Source organism: Protopterus annectens, chromosome 2.part0 (genome assembly GCF_019279795.1).
Source record: "Protopterus annectens isolate FY-2018-M chromosome 2.part0, PAN1.0, whole genome shotgun sequence".
NCBI classification, from domain to species: domain Eukaryota; kingdom Metazoa; phylum Chordata; order Ceratodontiformes; family Protopteridae; genus Protopterus; species Protopterus annectens.
The window spans coordinates 1241517964-1241537963 of record NC_056728.1 but is presented as its reverse complement, the minus strand read 5'-3'; the positions used below and the strand labels follow the sequence as shown (position 1 = coordinate 1241537963).

The following is a 20000-nucleotide window of genomic DNA, read 5'->3' as shown; positions in this document are numbered from 1 at the left end:
GTGTTTAGTAGGCTACCGCCTATGTGGTAGTTCATGGGTACAGTGTTTTTCCCAAATGGGATGACAATGCACTTCTTGGCATTTAGCTTGAAGCCATGACTTTGACACCAGGCATCAGTCTCACTGAGGTCCCTTTGAAGAATTTCCACATCATTAGGTGATTCTATTATGGTTCTTCATTTGCAGTCATCTTTGAATTTCTTTAGCCGAAGACCTGCTGTGTTAGCCGGGACTTCTGAGAAGTAGATGCCAAACAGGAGAGGACCCAGGACTGAACCCTGTGGTACTCCACTTGTCACTGGACTGAAGTCAGATTTGGAGTCAGCTGCTTTCACTGTGTGGGTTCTTTCATTGAGCCAGTTGACCACCCATCTTGTGACATAGGGATTTATGCCCAGTTTAGTCAGTTTATCTATAATTCCAGAGTGGGGGAATGGTGTCAAAAGCCTTGGCGAGGTTAAGATAGGCTGTGTGCACCACCTTACCCTCATCCATGGCTCTGGTGACTGCTTTAAAAAGGTCAATCAGGTTTAGGAGACATAATCTATGATTTACAAACCCAAACTGACTGTGGTCCAGAGTTTGGAGGTTACCTATGTCTTTGTTTATAAGCTCCAAGATGATATGTTCCATGGCCTTGCAGACCAGGCTCATCAGGCTAATAAGGTGGTAGTTCCCAGGGTCTGTGGTGGCACCCCCTTTGTGGAGTGGGATAACCATTGCTGTGCACCATTCAGTAGGCATAAAGCCTGAAGTGAGGCTATGATTGAACATGATACTTAAGAGGGGGACCAGTTCAGTCTGTAGATCATGCAGAACTCAGCCTGGGATGTTGTCTGGTCTCATGGATGCTGTGTTCTTGGCTTTGGAGAGGGCAGTCTTTACTTGTGCGACCCTGATTACAGGGACTTTGCATTCCTCTGGTATAGAGATGGGCACTTTGGAGGGTGGGAGGGGTGGTAAAGTTTGCACTGAACCTATCTGCCAGGATGTTGGCAATATCAGTTGGTTCTTTACGTCTAGTGCCATTGTGCTGTAGTTCAGAGCAGATCTGAGTGTTGCCATTAAGATTCTTGACATAGCTGTAGAATGCTTTGTGGTTGTCTTTAGAATCAGTGGTGATTTTATTTTCGTAACTAGCTTTGGAAGATTTTATGAGGGATCTCAGCTTGACTACATTCTACTTTGAATCACAAAGATTAAAAAAAATGTACTGTACTCCATACCTCTTGCTATACCAACTCCAACATTGTGCTGCAGTGGGGGAAGGGAAATTTTCCTGATCCTCGCTGTACTGCAATTTAACACTGAAAAAGGCAGTGCATGTGATCAGTTGATTTTTGATCAGCTGTTCTGGCTTTTTTCAGTTTGGAAAGTTGTCACTTCCATGGCTTTCAGGTACCCCCCTCCCCCACAAAAGAAAACTATATATCTATATGTAAGTACAATTATATATATATATATATATTATGTGGTGTCGGTGATGGAACCATATATATATATATATATATATATATATATAAATATATATATATATATATATATATATATATATATATAAATATATATATATATATATATATATATATGTATATATATATCGATAGATAAGGTGTGCTTTATTAAGTGTGAATGCCATTTTTTGTGAAACGTGTTTTGAGATCGACATTCAGTGGAGAAAGGGGGATTCTCATTTTTCTCGCTGTTGTATTATCTTAGAGTTGGTATCTATAATTAGCAGGCAATATGGGGAGCACAGCCCTTCCCCATGGGGGAAGGTGCAAGGTGCAAAAACAGGTGTAATATTTCTGGTACAGTTTAATTAATTAGATGCTCTCTCTCTCTCTCTCTCTCTCTATATATATATATATATATATATATATACATACACACACACACACACACACACACACACACACACACACACACACACACACACACACACACACACACATATATATATATATATATATATAGGTCCACTTCACATGACTGAAAGCTCAAAATACTGAAATTCATTCGATGGAGTCCACAATCCCGAATGTTCAAAATTACCAAAAACTCATTTGACACTTTCGGAATACTCATAGCTTACAATGGTGCAATGCAAAATACCAAATGGCAGTGTGTACAGTACTTTAAAGTAAGTAAAGGGTATATGCCCTTTTCCTGACTGTAGTGTGATCCCGGAATTAGTATATATAGTATGGGGGGGTGGGGGACATAGTCCCCACCTAGTTTGGTTTAACATCATCTGTTAGAAAGGTAGGTAAGTAAGTAGTTTTTAATTTTGGAAAGAGTTAGTTGTTGGTATTGTAAGTGCGCATTTTTTTCTTTTATAGTTTTCATCTGGTGAGTTGAATTGTTGGTGATATTTGCATGATTTATTTGGTATTTTGTACCTAAGTTTTGTCAATGTTAATGTTTCTTGTAATGAGATGTTTGGTATTCATGGAGGTGTACAATTTTGTTATGTTAATTCACAGCTGAAGGAAAACACATGTCATGTCTATGGCTTAACATTTTATATTTTGCTATTCAGCATTGTAAGCTGTCAGTATTCTGAACGTCAGTCAATGAGTTTTCAGTATTTTGAACCATCGTGATTGTGGACTCAGTCAAATTAATTTCAATATTTTGAGCTTCCAGTCATGTGAAGTGGACCCATATAGATATATATATATATATATATATATATATGGGTCTACTACCGTAGATCGAAATTTCACTTTTTCAAAATATGATAGTAGTGTCCCACTAACGCAAAAGTGCACTTCAATGAAAGTGCACTTTTGCGAAAGTCACTAAGCCAATCGGGACATTTCCTGCACTGTGGTGCGGTAGTCACGGAACTTAGGGTTAGGGCTTGGGTTATGGATAGTGGATAGCTAGTAGGGCTATCTACTATCCTTAACCCAAGCCCTAACCCTATGGTCCGTGACTACCGCACCACAGTATAGGAAATAGGTCTGTAACTAATGCTCAGTGGAGGAAACTCAATTTCCTGCACTGTGGTGTGGTAGTCACGGACCTTAGGGTTAGGGCTTGGGTTAAGGATAGTAGATAGCCTTACTAGCTATCCACTATCCATTACCCAAGCCCTAACCCTTCATTTGTTCTAGTGACTTTCGTGAAAGTGCACTTTTGTTGAAGTGCACTTTCACATTAGTGGGACACTACTATTGTATTTCGAAATAGTGTAATTTCGATCTACGGTAGTAGACCCATATATATGTATATATTTGTTGACTGGGAAACAGCCTATTTTCAGTGGAGGCCTATCATTCTTCTTTCTTAGTAGTGGAATCAGATTCACAACTGGGTATTTGAGCATTTTGCCATGTCTAAGGCAAGATCATTTAATAGTCATGTTAATTTAAACTGTCAATTTAGTATGGAAGATTAACTCTATGAACTACTAACCAACTTCATCCTATGTCCTGGCTTTGACTCTGTGATGTTGGTAAGTCACATAAAGGAGTAGGATTTCTGATTAGCCCCTCAAAAGAGATACATACCTAATGGGTTTTGTTAATTGAAAGAAAAACACACTACATCTAGGACTTAACTAAATACTGGCCTGTGCATAACACAGTGCCTGTGCATAACACAGTGCCTGTGCATAACACAGTGCAGCATGTCCTCTAAGTAAGACAGCAATTTTTTTGATAATTGGCAGTATTATTCATGATTCACCTTTGTGTTTTCAGTGTCTACATCCTTCACCAGAATTACAATGTAAATTGTCAGATACTTTGGTTTCTGTAGTTTGCCTACACTAAGAAACGTAGTAGAACAATTTAGTTTACTGAAATTTCCAAAGGGACACTACCTGATGAAAAAGTTTTTCATTGTATGGTGTACCTTTAGAAATTTCAATAAATTGGAGTTCTCTTGATAATTTGAAAAATGGCATTTGATTCATGGACCGTAAAGCTGTAACTGTGATACCCTACAGAAGAAACAAAATAAACTAACTGCGGTTCATGTAAATTTTAATATAAAACTGCAAAACACAGAATAGGAAAAAGTTAATATTCTGATCATTAGAAAATAAAAATCTACAGAACTCCTTGCTTATAAATGAACCCCACAGTGTAAGGTGATTGAAGATGCATATGCATGTATTCTTGGAAGTGCCATAGAAGCTAATGAAAAAAGAGATACTTAATCAGTGGCAATGTATAAACCACTTATAATATCTGAATAGGTTCTAATTATCTTATAATCTCAATTAGTCAGATTTACTCACTGACAGTGTACGAATCACTTATGATATCTGAATAGATCCTAATTATATGATGATCACCGTTAGACAGTCTGAAGAATAAAATGCATTTCAGTGTGGATAAACTACTTTTCTGATGTGTAAGACTGAACAAATAGTAATGTTATTCAGAAAGTCATGAAAGAAGGAGAGTGGTGATTATAACAAGAGTGAAGCTTTTTTTCTAGTTTTGTTATTATTTATTTTCCTTATACAGTTTATTTTCTTACCTGTCATTCATGTTTGTAAAACATCTCTTGTAAACATTTTCATATACCATTTGTTTTGTTAATGTAGAAGTGTGTACTATATATGGTGAACTGAATGATCGTTTTTATTATTTTGCGCTAAACAGTACATTTGTTGCTTTTAGACTAGAGCAGTGATTGCCTGCTTATTTTCTTTTACTTTTACTAATTACATTTACTAATTTGTAGGCATCTTTTATAGTTACAGCTTGGTGTGGTTTTGAGACAAAATATAGGAGATTTGGCCAGCATGGTGAGGCACTCCTTTTTAAGATATTAACTTTTTACTACTCTGTGCCCTGCAGTTTTGTATTATAAATTACATAAAATTCAGCAGACTTGGTTTGTTTCTTCTAGAGGGTATCAGATTTATAGATTTACAGTCCATGAATCAAATACTATTTTTCAAGGAATATAATGAGAGTATGAGCCACAGAGTAGAGTAACAGCTGAGAGAATTCAGTTATGGTTATATGTTGAGTGATTCCTGACAACCACTTTACAGTTTAATGGATGTAGAGATGGATAATTGCCTTTGTATTGTAACTAAAGACAGGAAATGATTCAAGGGTGAAAACAGTTCATTTACTACAGTGATACCTAGCATGTGAAGATATTTCTGACAAAACAGTTTTTTGGCTGTGGTATTATCATGGCACCAGACCATTACTGATATCATGTTACATGTCATAATGATGACATGTACAACAAAAATAATATTTTGTTTATGTGGCAGTGTGTTACTGTGAAATGGTACATTGATAAATATATTCATAGGACCACAAGGTGCTGCCAACATTTATTTGTCACTAGATATACTGTAATGTATGTAGTTATGAGCACCTTAATAAAATGTTATCTGGCTTACTCCTTCATATGAAAACCATAATATTCTATCATAGCTCCCTCACAGGTTCATGTGTTAAGAGGGAATCAGTCTCCAGAACATTATAAGCCTAGCCCATAAACATGTTCAAAATTTCCCTGTAGCCTCAAGGAGAGCAACACAAGCTAGACTGAGGGAGAACTTGAGACTGCCTTTCTAGTTTTACAGGTGTATATAGAAGTTTGCAAGGGTGCTACTCTGCCTGACATGTAATGGAAGCTTGTTTTAGTATTTTCACAGGAGCTGTGATATCTGATTCCTCCACCATGTGGCTAGACTATGCATATCTGACTCATATTGGGGAAATGTCTAGGCCCCATGGTGATGGCAACCAAATCCAAGTAGCACTGGGGGTCATAGTGTCAGCAGTAGATATGAGAAATGTGCTGACCAAATCCTGAATCCTATTCCAGGATGCATCTCCTGTGTCCATGCGACCCACACCACAGACAAAAGTTACTACCCAGGGACAGGAAGAGACTTATAGATCAGCCCAGTAACAGGAAGTGGCCTTATTTTCAGCAGCAGAATCCCCCCCCCCCCCCCCGAATTGCTACAAGCTCTGTTAAGCAAAATGATGACTTTAGGATGTGTCACTCTACTGTTTGAGATAGCCATAGTACCAGCCCCCTTATAAACCGAGTATCTCCATGGCTACTTCCTAGTGTTTCTGCAAGGCCATGATACAGGGACAAGCAGAGACCACTACAGCCATAGATTACCTGATAGAGGTCTGTATGAAGACCCAAAAGAGTCCATGGGGTAGATGTGTACCATTATAGACAGGCAACATAAGAGGTTCTGAATGCTGCAGGTATCCCTGTGTGGTAATCCGTCACAGCCAGTGATCTTCCACTGGCCATTCCACCCCTGCCTCTGATGTGGATGCCCACCACAGTAGAGAAAGGGTACAGCATCAGCCTAAAAATGCCACCCTCACCACACTATCATCCACTGCTGAGGACACTGTGGGGTGTCATGGATGTACATATGGATTGGGTGTTCATGCAGAGACCAGCCTTAGTACATGCCACCGTTCACACTCAAGGAGCACTCCATCCTCTGTTTATGTGCACTGCAGATCTTAACTGTGACCTTCTCAGGATAGGATGCACCTATGGACAGGGATGTGCACATATACATACATCTCCTGCAGATTTTCTACACTTGTCAATCAGACCCAAGCACAGTACTTTAATGTCTGTTGCAACCATGTCCATGAACACATGCACACACTACGTATTCATTAAGCAATGGAGACACTATATCCTCCTTTGCCAGTTCCCCTGACTCACGACAATCATCTGCTCATGCCTCACCCATACGCACACAGACACAGAGACACACACACACACACACACACACACACACACACACACACACACACACACACACACTCACACACACACACACACACACACACACACACACACACACACACACACACACACACACACACACACACACACACACACAAACACACACACACACATATACACACACACACACACACACACACGCACACACGCAGACATCCACATGCACACACACACACACACACACACACACACACACACACACACACACACACACACACACACACACACACACACACAGAAAACAAAATGGAGCAGGTAGAACAGAATGCAGCTATATCAGTTTAAGCAACATATATATATATATATATATATATATATATATATATATATATATATATATATACACACATTCCTTACCCACCAGGGTGTCACCAGCACTACATGTAGTTTTTGCAGGCTTTGAGTCTTATCAGAAAACACATCACAGAGTCACAGAGAGAACAACTGATACCTAGCATTTGTGTATCAAATAACTATAAAGTGTAATCAGTCTTCTGTGAGAATACAAGTAAACTGCAGAATAAGGTACCACCTTATAACTACATTCTTATTGGGAGACTTTGATACTTGACACAGAGAGTGACAAAGATAATGCAGGGGCTGGATGGGAATGAGTGACCGCCCAGAAATGCATTAAAGTATCGATTTGTTATTGGATGTCTGTGCATTTCACAAATTGTCTATACTAAACTGAAAACAGAAAAGCTCATAAGCATACTTGGTATTGGAGTGCATTAAGCCAAAGGTCATTGACTGGTTTTGTGGAAATATCACTAGATTTAAGGTAATATATTCTGGATACTCATGTGAATAGTGAAGCAAAGCTACATACTGATCATGACTTGGTGCTACATAGTTTTAATAGACAGATCATCAGCCAGAAAGACCTGGGAGACTAATCAGTTGGACAGACCTGATATTCTAAAGCCAGGAGTGAAAGTTTCTTATCAACATGTGGTAGATGCATCTGTGTAAGAAGAGTTTGTACAAGAGAATTTTGACTGCATTTGTAGATAATGACATTATATCTAAATGGACAATGCTCAAGACCTCAGACACTTAGCTGTTGTTAAGAAGCTCTTGTAAGAGAGGGAGTCACATTTAGCATAGTGTCAATCTTAGGACTTACTGCTAGATACCAATTGTGAGGAAAGCTGTCACAGTGAAATAGGTAGCCTGTTGGTACTGAAATAGCACAAGCACACACAGAAGTACTTATATATGTGAATGCTTGATCATTAATGCACTTGAAGAGCCAGCTAGGAAAAACTACTAGATGGCCTTGTAAACTGGTCACTACTTCAGGGAGGAAAAGCAAAAGCTCAGACTGTTTTAAACAAGGTAGGAAACTGACGTCAATGATTTGCAACATTGCTGGGAGGAGGAAGCAATATTTTTGGAAAATCTTTAACATAGTGTCCTTACCCACTTTTCACAAAGCAGCACCCAAAAGTTCAAGTTATTTGGAGTCCCAACACTGAAGCTGAAGTCACAGGAGTAATTCCGCAGGTGTGAATGAAATCTAGCAGGAGACATTAAAGGCCCTGGACAGAACTGAGGTACTCTGCCTAATGTGTCTCTTCAGAGTTGCATGGAAGATGAGAACAGTATATCAGAACTTACAAACTGGGACGATATCCCTTTTATAATAAAGAATAATAGTGATGTATTCAGCTATAGCAGGATCAAACTCCTCAATAGCCATAGAAAGGCAACTGTTAGTTTGATAAAGATAAGACTTGTACTGATATTCAGTCACTGAATTTAGAAGAAACAGTGCAGATTTCATCTGGACAGTGGGACACTGGGCCAGCATGTTAGCATTTTACAGTTTATTGAAAGGTGCTGGGAGGCTTCTTATTCATTCTTCACTTTTTCATGAACCTGAAATATCCCTATGTATGTATGTCCTGGTAAGTGCTGTTGATGCCTCAGTGGGTGTGAGGGATATCAGAACAATTGCTGTTTGCTTTACAATGTCTGCATGAATGGATGATTAGTGTGCCCACATTCAAAGAATCATGTTTATAAATGTCATGGGTGGAACATCATAATGGTTCTAAAATCTGTAGGGTGTGTTTTTTGGAACAAAGAGGTGGCATCTGTCTTATTTGGAAAAAAAATTCTCTGGCTGGACATTGCCAGGATAGAGCCCAACCTAAGAATATAACTGGCTCCTTTTTGTGAAGGTTTTAAGATTACAAAAGGGATAATTAGTAGGGCATATAAAACATTGCAAGATAACTGTAAGAATCAATCAGAAGAGGTTAGAAAGAATTGGGAAGAGAGAGAATGGATAAGCAATTCACAAAGAAACAATGGGAGGATATATGTACAGCTCCCAGATATGCAACAAATCTAGAAGATTTTTTCTTGGAAGTTTTTGCATAGGTATTTTTATATCTCAATCAGACTCCAAAGAATTTTTCCTAAGGTAGATTGCAAACATTGGAGGTGTGATGGGGCAGAAAGGAATAACTGGGAGCATATTTATTTTGGTGAATAATGAGTTGGCAGACTTTAAATATTCCTTGCATATTACTGTGTCAGAATTACTGGGTGAGCAAATTATTCTAGCAAAGGAATTATTTTTTTGACCTGTGAAACAGAATCACAGTTGCCCAGACATAATAAGGCATTGCTGAGCTTAATTCTGGTGGCTGCCAAAATAGCAATTACTAGAAAATGGAAATCAAAGTTTAAACCAACCATACTGGAAGTAGTGAATATAGTAACAGAGATAAAAGAACTGGAAGTAGGATTTTAGAAAAGGGTAGGAGCAAATTACTTAGGAAAAAAATGGGAATTGTGGGAACAATACATGCAGAATAATGTTTTCAAGGAGGAATGATGTTTAAGGGAAGGCAGGATTTGAATGAGCTATGTAATGTTTGATTGACAATGACTGCATAGAAGATTATATGTGATGTGTATAATATTTGTAACTGAAAATATGTCAACATGGTTTGATTTCATTTATATAAATGTATGAATGCCTAGGTCATAAGTGATAACTCAATAAAGATGTTTCTTGTTTAAAAGATATTACTAAACTGAAACAAGAAAAGTGAAGCCATGACCAAAGAGCTAGAGTTAAGGAATGCTCAGCCATCTGGTAGTCTACAGCAAGTACCAAAGGACAAGCTGTCCAGTTATCAGAACTACAATATAATGTTAACACCATAAGAGTGACAACTTCATTGCAGTAGTGTTTGCAAACATTTGAACTGGATCTCAAGTTGCAAAAGTAATAAACTGTGAAATCTTTTTGTCTTACTTTTGTGTGTGAGCCTTTTCTTGAGGGTGAAGAACCTCAGAGTAAAAAAAAATATATATATATATATATATATATATATATATATATATATAAAACGAGAGGGAGAGAGATTCACTTTATAATCCCGAAATACTGAAATATTGAATTTCAGTATCTTGAGACTATAAAGCTGAAAACTCACAAACCCGAAACCTCAAAACCGCAAAATTTAAAACCACGAACGTTACAAAATAATACACCACACAAACAAACACAAATACACCTACCTTTTGACACTACAACAAACCAAACCAGCACACATGAACACAACAAAACTAACACACACACACACACACACACACACACACACACACACACCCTTGCTATAAGCAGGGGGGCAAGCCCCACAGCACCCCCGATTTGGGGGGCTGCACCCCCTCACTTATATATACTAACTTCGAGGTAGCACTAAAAATCAGAAGACAGAAACCCACTATCACACATTCTACACCCCCCTTACACAAACACACATGACATACATACAAATACGACCACTCTCAACACTTACACACTCACACTCTTACCTACCTACCCTAACTCACACCTAAAACTTCCAACACACTCACACACACTCAAAACCTCCCCAAAACTCTTAAAAACAGTACACTTACTAAATGTGCTAACACCACTGCAGGTTCGAGATTTCTGTATTCGACATTCTGAAGATTCACGCAACTGCAGATTTGACATTTTGGTCTTAAGATACTGAAATTCAATATTTCAGTATTTCAAGATTCCAAAGTAAACCTATATAATACATATATATATATATATATATATATATATATATATATATATATATTCACACATACAGAAAGAAATAGAAATAGGTGGCAAATTCCCCATTCTGGGGGGTACAGAGGGTCTTTTGCCCATAAAACAATGAAGTAAAAAACAAGTTATGCTGATAACTAATATTACAGTATGGAACTGTTTGAATTATATGGCTGCTGCCTCACTCAAGATGTTCATCGATATTTACTAGGCTATTGATTCATAAGGATCTTCAGAAGACTAACCATACATTCCCACAAGGATTTTAACCCTTATATTTTAAGTAAGATTAACCCAGAGACAAGTGCACATTTACATGCTGCCCGCATCCATTAGGGAGAAGGGTGTTAAATCAGGGGTGAATTTGAGGTTGCCCATCCATTTGTCCAGATTACATATGAATAGTGTAAGAGAAGTGCTTTGCTTTATGTGGCGAGGAAGACAATTACAAAAGAAGTAGTATTATCTGTGATACATATATATCCTTCTAACTTATTATTTTAATGCTGCAAAAGAAATTGAGCTCTTTTGCTCTTGGGAGTAGAAGGGAATCTATACAAAAACTTTTTAAAAACATGGAATATTTTCAAAATAATTCCGGCCTTACTTTTAATAATAATAAAACACAAATTCTTTTAACAGGTTCAAAAAAATAAAATATACCTGATGAATATAATGAATATATAGCTCAGTCTCAACAAATAGCATATTTAGGTATAATTATTACTAACAATATTAAAGATACCATTCAAATAAATTATAATAAAAGTCTATTACAGATAGAATATTTAATAAATAAATGGAACAAATTACCCTTTTCTATGGATGATAAACTTTTAATAATAAAGATGATCCTTCTCCCCAAAATCTTATATATAATTCAATCTTTATCTATACCTCCTACTTACCAAATAATTAAAAAATGTAATTCAATGATTCAGAATTTTTTGTGGTTCCCAAATAAGCCAAGGATTGCATTAACATACCATATGTATAATTAGAATAATGGGGGTATAGCCTTACCAAATTTAGAAATTTATTCAATTTCATCAGTATTCAATACAATCTCTCATCTCATTGATGTGGAATATACTGCTAAGTGGAAAGAGTTTATAGAGGTATTGTCACAAAATACCAAAGATATAAACAGTTTCTATAAGCTAAATATAATTAATAATCCATTTATTTGGAGGTTAAAAGATTATATTTCTGAATTTTCTTCTCTGAGTTTTAACTCTAAGTATATAGTTTTTCTTTTAAAATCATTTAAACATTTTATATTTAATATATATAAGGATTGGCTTTTTTTACTCTTCCCTATAGCCTACACACAGAGATCTATTTTCTCTTCAGATTATACAAAAATGTCTATATTTCAGCAAAAGCATTTAACATTTTGGCACCAAATTATGATAAATAATGAGATAAAATCCAATAGTTTACTCTTGGAAAAGTATAAACTTGATTCTTGTTTATGGTTAGAGCTTCAAGAAGCTAGACAATATGCATTAAATAAATTGGATTCTATGTCTCCTATAATTAGAAAAAAAATTACCAAGCTAATACAATATATGTTTTATATATGATTTTATCAGTTTTGCATAAATCTCCTGCTAATAACAAGTTATCAAACATTTATAGGGCAATTAAATGTGATTTAGATACACATTCAGATAATTATTGGAAATATTTTTCTTTAATTAATAATAATCCCCCGTCTGAGAAAGACAAATTTAATATTTTACAATCAGCAAGTATGACTACTTCTTCTTTAAAATGGAAATTATTCACGTGGAGATTTTTAAATAGATCATTTATCACTTCTCATAATATAAGTATATTTTCTAAAAAGAATATAACTTGTTGGAGATATAATATTGAATTGAATGCTGACTGGTCTCATATGTTTTATAATTGCATATATTTAAGAAAAATTTGGGATGATATCAATAATTTGTTGCAAAAAATTTTTACTGATAATTTCTTTATATCTAAATCACTTGTTTTATTTAATACTCCTGTTCCTGATTGTGTAAAAGAGAATAAGTACCCTTTGGTTTGGTCTATACTATCTATAGCTAGAAAAACAATCACTAAGAATTGGAAATCTAGTACAGCACCTACATTTTTGGAATTTAAAAATATACTCCTTGAAACGTGTAATTTGTAAATGTTAACTATTAAATCTAGATCATCTAGGAATACTACATTATATAATTCATGGAATATCATCTATGAACTTCTAGAAAAATAGTTTATTAATTTATGTAAACAGATGATTTTTATTAATCCTACAGCTACATTAAGAAATGTTTTTTTGCATGATGAACATCTTTGTACATAGTTTAGTTACATTGGTTTATATATTAGAAAGTTTTTTTTTTAATTTCTTGTTTTTTAACTTTAAAGAAAAAATGTTATAATTCTATGGAAATATTTGTTCATTTTAATAATTATTTAATAAAATTCTTTGAAAAAAAAAAAGAAATTGAGCTCTTTTGATAGAATGGAGGGCTAGTTCTGATAAAGAAGAAGATGAATATCCTGAAGCACTTTGCTAGATACTAGAGTATCTCAGGCATTCTTGAAAATTTCTGTCTTATGAGTAATGAACAAGATTTACCACATATGTAGCAAAATTAATGCTCTTTATCAGCTCTTACAAGGAAGGCTAAAAGGGGATCCTGCAAAAAAGAAGTCAATATCTGTATAAACAAGACCCTATTTTAATTATTCTGTGAAGTGCTGTAGGCCTTATCTTTGTGCATTAATAGTTAAGGCTTTCTTTTGCCGTTATTATTTGTTGACTATCTCATCAACCAGCAGTGAATGGTGCCTTACAGACCTTTTTTTTTTGCCATGATTGAAGGTTCAAAGTCAAGGACAATTATGCCCGCATAGAATAATTGCAATAGCTAATCAATTAGTTCATCTTTGGGATCCAGAATTAAGCTGTGCTTCTCATGAAATAAAACATGAGGACAACAGAACAAATACATTCCAAATATGCAGTGACCAGGAATCAGGATTGAATGTTTCATTCTAGATATCTGAGTTAGAAACACCAACTTCTGTATTACCAGGCCACACATTAAGAAAATAATTTTGTTTTCATAAAATTGCTGGATTTCAAAATATTGTTTAATGTCAGTTGTTGTGATGTACATTGGCTCTTCAGAATGTGTTTTATTTTTATTTTTTTTTCAGTTCGTCTTCAGTTTGCAGTTTGGTAGAGTTGTTTCCATTTTGATTTAAATAATTTAAATTGATACTGTGCAATATCAGTAGAATAATCAAGAGTAAATGATTTACTGATAGGTTATAATAATTAGGAAATGACTGAGAAGCAGTGTTAAGTTGCAAAGAACACAACGATTATTTGGTTCAGGTCATGGAATGTAATCATTATGAAAAAAAGCTGCACTCATACATTCAGTGTTTTTTGCCATATATGTTTAGTAAGGAAAAGCAACTAGTAAATCAGTGTTGCTAAGACTGCATTCAATATCCTAAAATAATTCTTTAAACATTAATGCAGTTAACTGTAATCAGCCATAATAAGCCAGGGTAATGATTAATGACGCAGTGATCATAAATATTAAAAAGGGCTTATTGTATTATTCCACATGCCAACTACAAATGATACATTAATTAAATATTCCCTTTCTAGTTGATAAGAATTTCTTGTACAGTGTTAGACTACTGTAATTTTATTGAAAGAGGAAACACGTTAAAGACAACTTTAAAGGCTAGACATTCAACTGCACCACAGTAACACACTGAGTAATGATGGATTAGTCCCCTGGCCATTTAATGTTTTATCAGTTTATCTTCACCATTGATATGGAATACTTGTGTCCATCTAGATAAGTTTGTTTACTACTTTACAAGATGTGCCAGTACTTCAGTCATTGACGCCAAGTACTTACTTGCTGGTGAGTTTGTTTACTGAATGATGTGACAACTTGTTTTGAAGTGCAATGTTTTAAAATGTAATCAATTTAAGGTTTTGGAAAACAGATATTGGCTTGTTTACACATTCTTATATTAAGTGCACTAAGCATCTTGGCACCATGTTGTATGACTCAATAACAATCTAGCGGTATTCCTATTCTTCACTAAAGACAAATTAAGCAAAGCCTGTTTGGCCAAGATTGAAAAACTGAATGGAAACTTGCCAAAAGATTTGGAAGTGACCCTGAAGTTTACTAACCTCAGAGTTAGTTATATTAGTTAGGGGCGAAGGAGAAAAAGGTTATCAAAGTAGGGTGAAAAGGACATTATCCCTTTATAGATACAATTAGGTGGGTCATCCTTTCAACATTTCATTCTCACTTAAACAAACTTTAATTAATTCATCTTTGCTAAAGTATATCATATCCCACTACAGTTAATTGTCAGAGAACTTTCCAAGGGCACACATAGCATCACTCGTAATACTTAAAACTTTCTCAAGCTATAGCGCTATAGGTTTAGTATTATTGTTTAAAATATTAACACGACATGTCCTTGACTACACCACCCTAATGTTTGATATTATAATACATCAGACATGGATGCAGCAGTTCTTACAAAGTATGAAAAAAGTAAGACATCGGTAAGTATATTTGTAGTTTATTCAGTGGATAAGTAACTTGCATCATGCAGATGCTATGTGCTCTCAGATTCTATAATGTTTTATCCCTACAAGTATCAGAGAAAGTTATTTTAAAAGTATGTGTATGTGTTTGCGTGTGTGTGTGTGTGTGTGTGTGTGTGTGTGTGTGTGTGTGTGTGAGTTTGTGCGCGCACATGCAATTACATACCTTATAATTTTTTAAATTCTGTCAGTTCATCATTAATGACTAAACTTTATTCCTGTTTTATTTAGGAAATTATCACATCCCTACCTTGTACAACTTTATGGAGTATGCACTCAGCAAAGACCTATCTATATAGTGACAGAATTCATGGAAAATGGTTGCCTACTAAACTATTTGCGACAAAGACAAGGAAGGTTTGGCAAAGGGCAACTACTGAGCATGTGTCAGAATGTATGTGAAGGGATGGAATATCTTGAACAAAATGGGTTCATTCATCGGGACTTGGTAAGTTCTAGTAGCTCACTGGAATTTTAATACCAAATTAGACAGTCAGTGTTTCATGCACACTTTGAAAAACAAGACAAGAGATGGTGTGCACTGACCAGATTTATCTGCATAGTCCATGTATATAATGAAGCATGATGCCAAACTTTGCTGCCAGCAGTTCCTGAGAGTCTAACTCACATATAGACAGTGGCATTTTCTATGCCTCCAATGCATCTTTCCTTCAATCTGCTATCAGTGACATCATATTTGACTGAAACAAGGCTTTACATTTAATTACAATGTTTGTTACTGCAGTGAGCCTAAAGCAAGAGGAATGTGGAGTCCCCCTGCTACACTTGTGTGACTGTTCTAATGGGATGCAGTTACTTTTTTACCAAAATCACAACTGCACCCAGGCACCACATTTGATTAATAGCAAAGTTCATTTCTTTCTCTTCTGATTCAATATCAAGAGCACCACATTCAAAGAAAATGCAGTGTCAATATTATTCTAGACATTTCCTGTGTGAGTATAATTTTTCAGTACAGTCTACCTGCATTTCATTTTGAGTTTGTGTGAAATAGCCTGTAATTTTCTTCTGCTATTTGTCTTGTCATCTGTTCCACAAGAACTCTTGAAAAGAGTGGGATAAGTATATGTAATAATTTTATAGCTTTAAAAGGACAATGTAATTAGGTCATTATTTATAGTTTTAGTAATTTAGTTATAGATTTAATGAAAGTCTTGACATTTGGTACAAACTGACAAGCCAGTGTTTTAACTGAAAGCTGTGAGTCATGAATGACATGTTTCATAACTCAACTATAAAATATAGCCTGAAATTATAACTATGCCAGAACAAAACCAACTAAGCTAGCTTTATTATGAAGCTGCCACTCAGGGAAATCTTTAAATAGGGTTCAGCCGCCTAGGCAGTGAGACATTTCCCTGTGGTGCATTTGACTGGGGACACATGGCTGAAGTGACAGGTGCAAAGAAATATGGCTGCTTGCAAATTCCCTGTGGGCAAAGAGAAGAATGTGTTGCCATGCCCAAAACTTCAGAGACCAAAGTTACAGTGGGAAAAAATTCATTTTGAGGTACTCATTTTTTCCCACTGTAACTTTGGTCTCTGAAGTTTTGGGCATGGCAACACATTCTTCTCTTTGCCCACAGGGAATTTGCAAGCAGCCATATTTCTTTGCACGTGTACATGCATGCATACATACAAATATTTCAGGCATCATCAATAATGCCATTCTAGCATGTCAAAGTACCAAAACAGGCATTCTTATAATAAGTGCTCAAGCTCTTTCTAAAACTATCTAAACTAGTGCTTGCATTAATATAATTGGTAGTCTATTCCATGCATCAGCTACTCTCTCACAGAACCAATTAGTGCATCTTTCATTCCAGTATAATCTACACAGATTGCCTACGTATTGATTCTTTTTGACAGCCCCAAATATTCAAAGAGGTAGTTGTCTGTAAATGTCCTATATACCTAAAAAGGTCTCATCTTAAATGTCTTTATACGATACTGCACAAGCTCAGATATTTTAATCTTTTTTAATAACTTAAATTTTCACATCCATGGATGCCCTGCTATACTTCCAATGTACACTTTCCAATTTAGTCATGTAGCCATGTTTGTTTTCTTACAAAGTTTTCATTTTGTTATTCATTATTCCAGTTTGGGCCTAATGTAACTTACAAACAATGACTTCATCATTCCTGATATCCTAGACTTTATAAAATTTTTATACAGCTATACAGCATATAATTTTATAAGTATCATTAACCAATATGATTAGTAAAATTCATAGCTGGAGCAACCAATATATCCAGGTCCTTAAATGAATCTCCAGTTTTAATCACTATGTGCTGTATGAAATATTGATCCTTTAATCAATCTCTCCCAAATCTGATATGCTTAGTTTTAAATGTATTATCAGCATATTATTGCCCTGTGCCCAAATCTTCAATTTAGTCAAAATCTTTTAGAGACATGCCATAAAGGTAATAGGTAATCAGTTTACTGACTTTCAAGTCATCTGCATACTGACTGTTGAACACTTCCGATGAGAAAGATAAATCTGAAAGATACAGCCTTAACAGCTGTGGTTCTAGGACAGATCTATTGGACTCCCTGAGTGTAACCTAGAATTTTACCTGCCCAATTGCAGTATGATGCTTGCCATGTCTTGCTTGTAAGCCATGTGACGATTCTTCTTACCAAAGTTACATAAATGCCTAGTTGTTCTAATTTATTGACCGGTGTTTTATACATGTCCATATCAAAGGTTGAAATGATGCCTATATAAATTACATTAAAGCACTTTTTTTTTAATTTATACCTGTTGTTATATTATAATAGAACATCATGATACAGGTAGTAGTATTTTCAACATATTAATGCTGATATATGGTTTCAAGTCCCAGCCTTTCAAATTCTGACAATAATAAATCCAAAATAACTTTCTCCATTATTTTTCAACAACAAGAAAGTAAATGTATGGGTCTATGTGAATCTGGGTTTGCCCTATTCTCCTTTCCCTTAAAGATGTGTTTAATAAGTGCATGTCTTCAATCTTACGGAATCGCTACATACTTAAATGACTCAGTGAATAATAAGTTGATGTTGAAGTGTTCTCAGGTCACATTTCCTAAGTCTGTCTCCTTCCTGTGCTTTGTTTGGGTCCAGTTTGTATAGTTCTTTACCAATATAATATAATTTAATATCAATATCTGAAGTTACCTGAATGTTACAAGGACAATTTATCATCTCCTTTGTGGAACCAAACTGTTTTGCATATGACTTTGTAACTATATCTATAATCTTTTGTGTCTGAAAGTAAAATTTAGACTCTACATAAACATTATCAATTTGTATGCCTTTACTCCTACCACTTCTTATTTATCTATAAAATGGTTGACTATAATGCTTAATATCATTATATACATTTTTATTAAAATTTTTCTTGATCTTATCTCACACTATGTTAATTTGTCTGTTCAATTTGTTTATTTCACTTTTCAAAGTTAGTTTGACCATAATTGCATTTCTTATATTTTTTCTATCATCTTAATTGAGTGTATTGTTCTTATGGAAATATATCCTCCTGATCTTGTATACCCAGATTCTAACAATTAACTTTTTTTGAATTTTTTTCATTCAAACAGTTTCCTTTTCAAAACTTGCTACATTCCTTCTGCAGTTTTTCCACTGACTGGATCACTCCAGTACTGACTGTTTTGCTTCCAGTTCCATATAATCTGTTATTAATCTTCTGTGCATTGGCTTAGATTTCAGTTTGGCAGAATTATCTAGCAGTAATTTTTTAAACTTTATAACCCCAGGATGAACACACATCAGTAGTGATAAAATTTGACATGAAATAATAGTAATTTCTTTGTGAACACAAACAACGTCCAGTATGTTCAGTTCCCTCTTAATTTTGTTTACAATCTGTAGCAATTATTGTTGTTGAGCATATGTTAGAAATAATTTCCTAACTAATGTTGCTGAGTCAATATTATTTCAGTCTGTTTTTTGGTAAATGTAACTCCCTATGCAATATTATTTCCGTTATGTGTTTCATGCAAGAACTGTATAAATTCCTCTAGGTCATCAGCATTTGACTTTGATGACCTATACATAGCAACAATTGTTATCTATTCCAGGACTGTCTCTAGTGTCACAGTTATACTATCTGCAGTATTGGTGTTAACATCAAACATATGAAAAGCACAGGTCATGTGACAGTCTTTTAATCCCCATCATCATACTTAAACCTGAGTTTTTGTTAGAACATCTATTACAATGAGAACATTTATACCCTGCTAGAACTGGTTTCCAATAATTGTTCTTTAACCAAGTTCCACAAACAATAACAGCATCAGTCTTGTGGGAAAGTAGCAAATTTGACAATAAAATAATTTTATTACTACTGCTTCTAGCATTAACAACAAACACAGCTACATCAAATATGACTATCTGTGAAGTTTAAAATTCTGACCTGGCAAAAAGCCTGTATTATGTTAGTTAAATATTTCATAT

General features: G+C 35.1%; 1 protein-coding gene across 1 annotated transcript in view; it reads left to right on the top strand.

Moving 5' to 3' along the window:
- TXK (TXK tyrosine kinase) overlaps positions 1-20000 on the top strand; it is a 693943-nt gene that overhangs the window by 578880 nt on the left and 95063 nt on the right. The window contains exon 11 of the mRNA XM_044061415.1: positions 15741-15957. Within this exon, the coding sequence (XP_043917350.1) occupies positions 15741-15957 (217 nt within the window). The remainder of the gene's footprint in view (positions 1-15740; positions 15958-20000) is intronic.